Raw genomic sequence first — 10146 nt, 5'->3', positions numbered from 1 at the left:
GGGGGGTGCAGGGGCTGCAGGGCGAGTGGGGAGCAGGGAAGCACTTAGCAACCCCCAACCAAGATCAGAGCGGGAGGGAGGAGGGGGAATGTGGGGTGCTCAGAGGAGGGGGCAGAGTTGGAGCAGGGACTTTGGGGAAGGGGTTGGAATGGGGGCGGGGAAGGGGGTGGGGCCGGGGCGGGGAAGGGGCGGACTTGGGGCGGGGCCGTGGGCGGGGCCCCGTGGAGTGTCCTCTTTTTTTAAATGTTTGAATATGGTAACCCTAGCTAGCACGCTCCAAAATAACAGTAAAGATGCAGCAGCACAGACCCTAGGCACAGGCTGACAATATGAGTATGGATCCAAGGTTCCGGGTGGGCTTATACAGCCCATTCTGAACCTTGTGTTGCTATATCTTTGTGGCTATTTTTAGACATAGCCATCCTAGCTATAATTTAGATAGTATGCCTATCCAAGCTGCAATCAAACCTTTAGTTCAGCATAGATAAAACTGTATATTGGTATAAACAGCTTTATACCAGTATAGCTTATTCTTTCAGTGAAGTGAAATAAGTTATACTGGTATAATTGCATTGCATATAAACTTTTACTAGCATAACTATGTCTGTTTAAAAAAAAAAAATCACGCCCTTAACTGACAGAATTATGCCAATAAATCTTTTTCAATAAAGACCAGGCCTTATATTAATCTTTGGTCCTCACGGATCAGTTACAGTGGTGCCTAGGCATCCTCTTGCCCATTATCTTCACCCCTCACTATTGTTTACAAATGACCGGCAACAGATGAAGCAAGGGAGAAAAGATTTAGAGTACTGGTAGTGGAAATCTGGTGCTGAAATGGACTCCTTGCATTGTAACAATGCTTTTAAAATTATTTTTAACTCTCACACCATTGCTGACTTGCAGGGTATACTACATGGCCAGTTTCTTTCCCAGACACTTTAAGAGATTTCTTAGGGAGGGATATATTTAAATTTCTCTACTTTGTGATCTCCACTAATTTGTCTGATTTGCTATGTAGATTGGTGTTTGATCTGAGCTGGGTCTTTTAATTTGTAAGAGTTTTAAATCAGAAATCTCCAAAGACCAGAGCTTTGCTGCAAATCAGAAGAGGTAAATAAAATAAATGTGGTGCCATGGGAGATACTGTGATTGCATTTTCCGTGGCCAGCACATAAGTTGTTACTTCTCATTTCCTTTCATTTATTTAAAAAGAAAAATAGGCAGTAGGGAATCACAATCTCACCTGCTATGGCGGAGAGGCAAGGGAGAGGCACTGCTATAAAAAACAGACTCGTTTGTTAAGTTGATTGTCATTATTATAGGCTACATTGTAGCATTTAGGCATAGCCCTTCTCTGGGGGCAATGTGCAGCAGCACTGTCCCAGGAGGAGCAGTGGAGACAGAGTGCCTCCCAGAGCCCCGCAGTGTGGAAGGGATGCAGCCTTTTTGAGGAGTGCAGCATATAACTCCTAGAGCCTCCAGCCAGCTCCACTGGTCATCCACCCCCACCACCTCCATCTACTCTCTTCTCATCCCCTCCCACTTTGGAGCATTACGCATCCTTGAGGAGCATTACCTATGCATTATAGTTCTGCAAGTCTCTTATATAAACTCCACAAGGGGGATGGCTCATTATTCCATCCCACTCCCACCGTGCACTCATGTAAGGGCTAGACAGAAACTAGCTCTAAGAGGAGGGAGAATAGCTTTGCCAGTTTGTTTATTTAAATTCAAATCAAACAATTCTCATTCAGTGAGAAAAGATCCTTGCAAATAAAAAATGAAGAAGTATGGTCACATTTTCTCCTTTTAGGGCCTAATCCGACTCCAGCCATAGTCAGTGGAACGACCCTACTGAAGTTTCCTTCTGAGCCCATTACTGTGAAATATCACAGAAACTTCAGAGTTGTGGATGTAAAAGCTATTAACAACTGTGGTAACTGGAATGTTATTGCCATTTAAAACTCTAATATATTTTAAAGTCATTTTCATAAATCTACTGAATACATTGCAACTAACATGGGTTGTTGTTTTTTTCTTCTGACATGAAATCAAAGGAGCTAGTAAAAACTTGTCAGTCAGATGAAAAGTTAATACATTTTCAATACAAAAGAAGACAGGGACATTTCTATCTTTAGAAGATTTAGCTCTGAAGTTATGGTTGACCTCACTTTTATTGAACATTTTTACTTGCTAGGTGAAGGGTCATTTTTTTTAGCATTATTACTTCAAATTGCCTTTAATACAATAAGGTCAAGACTAAAACTGTAAATAAAAGAAAGTCTTAAAGATTTTCCTGCCCTGAATATTCTACATTTCAACAGTTTTATTTATATTCTTTTATAAATTGAACGATCCTATCGTTTACATTATATTTAATTTTTATTATGAATCTTTTAATTAAGTGTTTGCTAAAGCTCTGTCCATATATAGAATGGAATGTGAAAAGGGTTTATATATATTCTAAAGAAACAGCTGTCAGAGGTAAAACCTATGTTGAGAAATAAGTGTATAGTATATGTGCTTTTGGCTGTTGTCTATACTAGTTATTAAGACAGGTAATAAAATGTTGTCCATATCTAAGAGGACTGCATAATCTATTTTATGTCTAGGATTATTTTTACTTTTAATTTTTCCATGTTGAATATTTTGGATACACTTGCAAGGAGATATTACAGGGGAACCCGGTTATAAGGCGCCCTGCGATACCGCGAATTCGGTTATAACGCGGGGCGAGTCTGGCCCCGGCGGCTGCAGCGGGCGCGACTCTCCCTGCAGCCCCGGCGGGCCCCTGGGGATCTCACCTCTGTCCCCGGCAGGGCCGGCTCCAGCCCGCCCCGGCGACTGTTGCGGGCGGTCCGGCTGGGAGAGCGGGGCCGCAGGACTTGCCGCGCTCAGGCCAGCGGTCCAGCCGGGAGAGCAGGGCTGCTGCGCTCCGGCCAGAGGTCCGGCCGGGGTCGCGGGGCTGTGGGGCTGCCGCGGTCTGGCACAGAGAGCGGGGCTGCGGCAGTCTGGTCGGCGGTCCGTCTGGGGTCGCGGGGCGGGGCTGTGGGGCTGCCACGCTCTGGCCAGCGGTCCGGCCGGGGTCGCGGGGCAAAGCCGGCCCTGCTGGCTGCCCCCCTTCTCTCTCTTCCCCCCCCCCCCCCGCTCCCTCTCTCCCTCCCACTAGCCAGGGCGCGCACTGCTACAAACTGAACACAAGTACAGTGGAACCCCGCTATAACGCGACCCCGCATTTACCGCGATTGAATTTTTTGGACCCCAACGATCGCATTATAGCGGGGTTCCACCGTATTTCATTAGAGAAAACATGTCCAGCTCTATTCTCATCACACGATGTGCTGTGGAGAGATCACTTAAAGTCACCTATTGTTAAATAGAGTTTGAGTAGTACATAAAGGGCACTTGGAGCTAGTATAAATAAAACATTTTTTGGGGGGGGGCAGTATTTTTGGAAAATGCTGATTTGTGGAAACTGAATTTTTGGTGGAAACATATCGCTCTCAATTAAACTTTTGTTGGGAACATTCCTCAGCATTGAATTTCTGGTCAAAACCAGAGAGAGCGCCACCCCTCCAAATAGATTCATAGACTTAAGGCTAGAAGGGACCATCATGATCATCTAGTCTGACCTCCTGCATGTTGCAGACCACAAAACTCCCCCACCCATTCCAGTAATGGGCCCATAATCTCTGTCTGAGTTATTGAAGTCCTCAAATCATGATTTAAAGCAGGGGTGGGGAACCTACAGCCCACAGGCAGGATCCGGCCCCTTGCACATTTTCATCTGGCCCGTGGGCCACACACATTCAACTCACCTGCCGGGTGGGAGGGGGGAGCGGAGACTCAGGGCTTCCCCCTGCAGCAGGGCGAGATGGTGCCTGTGGGGCTGGAGCGGTGAGCACTGGCTCGCTCTGCCATGGGTGGGAAGCCCTGAGCCACCGTGCCCCGCCAGGCAGGTAAGTTGAACATGTGTGGCCTGCCATTGATGATTTTTTTGTTGTTGTTGGGTCAATGTCCCCTGATACAAGAGGTTCCCCACCTTTGATTTAAATACTTCCAGTTACACACAATCTGCTATCTACTCTAGTTCAAACCAGCAAGTGACCTGTGTCCCATGCTGCAGAGGAAGGCAAAAAACCCCAAGGTCTCTGCCAATCTGATCTGGGTGAATATTCTTTCCTGACCTCAAATATGGTGATCAGTTACACCCAGAATTCTCTGTAGTGACTGACAGCCCTCCCCTTCTAGTGTCCCATCACCAGCCATTGGGGATATTTGCTACTAGCAGTCACAGATCTGCCTAAACGTATTGATTGCCTGTTTTATCTATTGGCTTTGTGCCAACATTGTCCCTTAATTTACATAACTATTCTCCCTCCCGGACTTTTTATCTCTGAGGTATTTATAGAGAGCAATCATATCTCCCCTCATTCTTCATTTTGTTAGGCTAAATAAGCCAAGCTCTTTAAGTCTCCTCTCATAAGGTAACAGGTTTCAGAGTGGTAGCCATGTTAGTCTGTTATCAGCAAAAAGAATGAGTACCTGTGGCACCTTAGAGATTAACAAATTTATTTGGGCATAAGCTTTCATGGGCTAAAACCCACTTCATTGGATGCATGCAGTGGAAAATACAGTAGAAAGATATATATACACAGAGAACATGAAAAAATGGGTGTTGCTATACCAAGTCTAATGAGACTAATCAATTCAGGTGGGCTGTTATCAGCAGGAGAGAAAAAAACACTTTTGTAGTGATAATCAGGATGGCCTATTTCCAACAGTTGACAAGAAGGTGTGAGTAACAGTAGGGGAAAAAATTAGCATGGGGAAATAGTTTTTACTTTGTGTAATGACCCATCCACTCCCAGTCTTTATTCAAGCCTAATTTAATGGTGTCCAGTCTGCAAATTAATTCCAATTCTGCAGTTTCTCATTGGAGTCTGTTTTTGAAGGTTTTTTGTTGGAGAATTGCGACTTTTAGGTCTGTAATTGAGTGACTGGGGAGGTTGAAGTGTTCTCCGACTGGCTTTTAAATGTTATCATTCTTGATGTCTGATTTGTGTCCATTTATTTTGCGTAGAGACTGTCCAGTTTGGCCAATGTACATGACAGAGGGGCATTGCTGGCCCATGATGGCATATATCACATTGGTAGATGTGCAGGTGAATGAGCCTCTGATGGTGTTTGATGTGATTAGGTCCTATGTTGGTGTCCCTTGAATAGATATGTGGACAGAGTTGGCAACAGGCTTTGTTGCAAGGATAGGTTCCTGGGTTAGTGTTTTTGTTGTGTGGTTGCTGGTGAGTATTTGCTTCAGGTTGGGGGGCTGTCTGTAAGCGAGGACTGGCCTGTCTCCCAAGATCTGTGAGAGTGAAGGATCGGCCTTCAGGATAGGTTGTAGATTCTTGATGATGCACTGGAGAGGTTTTAGTTGGGGGCTGAAGGTGACGGCTAGTGACGTTCTGTTACTTTCTTTGTTGGGCCTGTCCTGGAGTAGGTGACTTCTGGGTATTCTTCTGGCTTTGTCAACCTGTTTCTTCACTTCAGCAGGTGGGTATTGTAGTTTTAAGAATGCTTGATAGAGATCTTGTAGGTGTTTGTCTCTGTCTGAGGGGTTGGAGCAAACACAGTTGTATCTTGGAGCTTGGCTGTAGACAATGGATCGTGTGATGTGGTCTGGATGAAAGCTGGAGGCATGTAGATAAGTATAGCGGTCAGTAGTTTTCCGTTATAAGGTGGTGTTTATGTGACCATCGCTTATTGGCACTGTTGTGTCCAGGAAGTGGATCTCTTGTGTGGACTGGTCTAGGCTGAGGTTAATGGTGGGATAGAAATTGTTGAAATCATGGTGGAATTCCTCAAGGGCTTCTTTTCCATGGGTCCAGATGATGAAGATGTCATCAATGTAGCACAAGTAGAGTAGGGACGTAAGGGGACGAGAGATGAGGAAGCGTTGTTCTAAGTCAGCCATAAAAATGTTGGCATTCTGTGGGGCCATGCGGGTACCCATAGCAGTGCTGCTGACTTGAAGGTATACATTGTCCCCAAATGTGAAATAGTTGTGGGTGAGGACAAAGTCACAAACTTCAGCCACCAGGTTTGCCGTGACATTATCAGGGATACTGTTCCTGATGGCTTGTAGTCCATCTTTGTGTGGAATGTTGGTGTAGAGGGCTTCTACATCCACAGTGGCCAGGATGGCATTTGCTGGAAGATCACCAATGGATTGTAGCTTCCTCGGGAAGTCAGTGGTGTCTCGAAGATAGCTAGGAGTGCTGGTAGCGTAGGGCCTGAGGAGAGAGTCTACATAGCCAGACAATCCTGCTGTCAGGGTGCCAATACCTGAGATGATGGGGCGTCCAGGATTTCCAGGTTTATGGATCTTGGGTAGCAGATAAAATACCTCTGGGCAGGGTTCTAGAGGTGTGTCTGTGCAGATTTGTTCCTGTGCTTTTTCAGGGAGTTACTTGAGCAAATGGTGTAGTTTCTTTTGGTAACCCTCAGTGGGATCAGAGGGTAATGGCCTGTAGAATGTGGTGGTAGAGAGCTGCCTAGCAGCCTCTTGTTCATATTCCAACCTATTCATGATGACGACAGCACCTCCTTTGTCAGCCTTTTTGATTATGATGTTAGAGTTGTTGTGCAGAACACAACGCCATCCACAGCCTCAGGAACAACTCTGACATCATAATCAACAAGGCTGACAATTTACTCAAGCCCTTACTTCGTGATATAAATCATATAAGTTCAATTTATGACATTTAATTCCTTTTTATTAATATACTGAGATGGTGATATTACATTGACATGAGTTAGCATTTGTGGGCTTCATTTCTTCGGCTAGCCCCCCAAATACTAACCAAATTTATTAACAAACAAAAATCTTTCCAAGGACCTGATCCTGCAAGCAGATGCCCTGCAGAGGACTCCTGCACCTGTGCAGAGCCACAATGACTTTAATGCATCTGTACAGAGATAAAGGTGCAGTGTTGGGGTCGAAGTCTCCTCCTCCTCTGAGTCCCCCAGGTTGCAAATGATTATTTCCTGTAGCCTGATTCTGTCCCCATTGATTTCAAGGGGCTCAAAATTGGCAGTTGAGTTTATAAGTTTCTTTGGGGATCTTTGGTAAAATTTTCAAAAGTGCCTGAATCACTTAGGAGTAGGGGGTACATATATACAGAAATAAAAAAAAAAAAAAATCAGCTGGCCTGGGTCAGCTGACTTGGACTCTCAGACCTCAGGTTGCGGGGCTGAAAAATCACTGTGTAGACTTTAGGGCTCACGCTGGAGCCTGAGCTCTGGGACCCTGTGAGGGTGGATGGTCCCAGAGCTCAGGCTCAAGGACAAATGTCTACACAGCAACTTTTATCCCTGCAGCCTGAGCCCCATGCACCTGGCCTGGGTCAGCCATGGCCCTGCTGCAGGGCTTTTATCCCTGAGTGTGCCATACCCATAGGCACACAGGAGAGTCAACTGGACTTAAGGTCCAACATGCAGAAATTACTTTTGAAAATTTTCCCCTTAGTGACATAAGGGGAGATTGTCAAAGGAACAGAGGGTAGTTTAGTGCCTGACTGCCACTGACTTTGAAAATCTCCCGTGACTAGATGTTTTTGAAAATGAGACTTAAGCTTGTAAGTGAATTGAGCACGTCAGAAAAATTTAGCCCCTATTTCTATTCATGCAGCAATAAACTAGAAGTGGCCAAAGCAATGTGCTACCTGTGCTTTAGCCCCCTACACTAATATACTGTAAATAGCAAAGAAATAACATCTTCTGTGACAGATGCAACTATTCGAAACATGTTTATCAGAGGGCAGGTATTATTCTAAAATATTACCCTTGTATCTTGCATTCCATGGAGTCTTCAGTAACAAATTAACTCACTTCACCTGCTGGAATACCTGGGTGCAAGAGTTAGACTGCTAAGAAAAAAGCTACAGTTATGATGAGCCCTGTTCTACACCCATGCTGACGAGGAATGGCTGACATCTTAGACGCCTCAACAGTCAATTCACAACCAGTTGCCTCACAAATTACAAAAGATGGCTACAAAAAAATTCAGATAGGACTGTAAGGATGAAAAACAGGAAAATAAAAATACCTGCATTGATTTCAAGATAATGGTTTTTAATAATTGTCAAGCTTAAACCCCTTGCTAATTGTGACGTGCACTATGTCTGTTAGGATCCCTTTATATTAAATTTATGCCATTCTCAGTTTTTGGAGCATATCATTTTTCTTTGTTGAAATGGTAAATTTTCTTTCAAAATTACAATGTGTCACAACTCACTATTCGTATAACTTTCTGTTCCCGCAGCTAATGGAGAAAGAAGCTCTAGAAGATGATTTCTTGGATTGCACGCTGGAAGATCTTCTCCGATTTGATGATTACAACAATGATGGTTACTTAACCCTGCAAGAACTCTATACTGCATTCCGTAAGTCATGATGCTCTCTTCTCCCCCCCCCCCCCCGCTTTGCAATGACAAAATGTGGCTTACAGTCCAGGTGTTACATGAATATTTTGTCTCCAGAAATGTGTGTATGAAATAGTTGTTTTCATTTTGAACTTTCCATGGTGTATGTATATAGGAGGAGGAAGGGGGAGGGGGGGTCAGCATCTGCGGGGGGTTGTTTCCTTAAGGTAAGATGTGCTTATCAGGAAATAACTGAACTTTATGGATTTGATAAAGAGATACAGGCAATGGATTATTTTGTTGGCTTTGTTGATTGTTAATGGCATTGAAAAGATATTGTTGGATTATTGGAAGTGTAAGTAGAACATGTATGTCGTCTCTAGGAAGCCACAAGGTACTGTGCTTGTAGGGTTTACCACTGAATTTTCTCAAGAATTTTTTTCATGAAACCTGGCTACCACAGAGTGAGAATAGCTGTTATTTTAGGGGTGAGAAAAGTAAGGTTTTTTTCCCTGCATCTTCTGCTTGGATTCAAAACATTTTATTTCCATCTTTGACAATGAATTGCTGTGTGATCTTGGGACAAATCTCTGTACCTGTTTAACGATTTGCAACATGCATACTGGCTCTGATTCAGCAAGGTACTTAAGCTGTGTGCAACTTTAAGCTCTTGAGTTACCAATTATTTGCCTGGGGTTTGTAAGTTTTATGGATACTTCTTTGAGTAATTAACAATATCTATTATGAATCATGTGTTGGTACTTCAAAGCTCACTATTCTGATTTCTACCAAAAATAATACTTTTTGTGCTTATACAAAGCTTGTTTATCTGAGTATGTTAAAGGCTTTACAAACATTAATGAAGTCTCATGCCCTCCCTCTGAAGTGTAGATATTATGGGTCTGATTTTAGCAAGATACATCTGTATATGTGTAAGCGGGGGAATGGTCCCGCTATTGTGGGGAACTTTCCGGGCTTCTGCACTACCCCGGTGAAGTGGGCTAGCGAAAGGATCTGAGTCCTCGCTCCCACTCCCTTTACCCAGAGGCCTCCCTGCCCTTGAGGGCTCCCCTTCCACTCTCCTGTCTGGCAGAGTCCTCGTAACCCCAACAAGGCTGGGCCCAGGATTCCTGGGGGGCTCAACCCCCAACCTTGCTGTGGTCACCTAGGACAGGGGCTAGGGTGTCCCCACTCCGGGGTACTCTCTCTGTACTGGGCACCTCCCTGACCCACTGATTATTCCATACAATTTAAAACAAATGCAAGTTGTTTAATTAACAATTAATCTAAAGAAAAGAATAAGGAAAAATGGGAAAGGTTAAAGGAAAACACATCATCCCGCTTTGTGGCAGGGAACATCACAAACAGTGTCTCTGGACATCAGGGCACTTCACAGTCTGTTCCTTGTTAGTCCCAGATTTCCGTCTCAGGCCCTGGCTGTGCTGCAGGGATGCTGCGGATTGGACACTTGCAATGGTGGTGGCCACACACCTCCGGGCTTTGAGTGGTGGGACCCTTCTTCCCAGCATCAGCCCTCCGTAGGGTTAAGGTTCCCCTCCTGGTCTGGCCTGCAAGGGCCCTTGTCTGGGGGTGTCTTTCTGTGCTGGGCCCTTTGCCCAAGGTCCCCCCTTGGCTGGTCCCACTTGCTCACCACACCTGGCTCTGTGGCTGCAGCTCTGCTCCCAGCACAGGATCTGCTCTCCCTGGGCTGCGTCTCTGG

General features: G+C 44.9%; 1 protein-coding gene across 1 annotated transcript in view; it reads left to right on the top strand.

The window, feature by feature from the left end:
- FSTL4 (follistatin like 4) overlaps positions 1-10146 on the top strand; it is a 485177-nt gene that overhangs the window by 264221 nt on the left and 210810 nt on the right. Inside the window, exon 7 of the mRNA XM_026659459.2 lies at positions 8327-8447. Within this exon, the coding sequence (XP_026515244.1) occupies positions 8327-8447 (121 nt within the window). The remainder of the gene's footprint in view (positions 1-8326; positions 8448-10146) is intronic.

This window comes from Terrapene carolina, unplaced genomic scaffold (assembly GCF_002925995.2).
Source record: "Terrapene carolina triunguis isolate 2854851 unplaced genomic scaffold, T_m_triunguis-2.0 Scaffold629, whole genome shotgun sequence".
Classification (NCBI taxonomy): domain Eukaryota; kingdom Metazoa; phylum Chordata; order Testudines; family Emydidae; genus Terrapene; species Terrapene triunguis.
The sequence above is the reverse complement of the archived record's forward strand: the minus strand, read 5'-3'. Positions and strand labels throughout refer to the sequence as shown.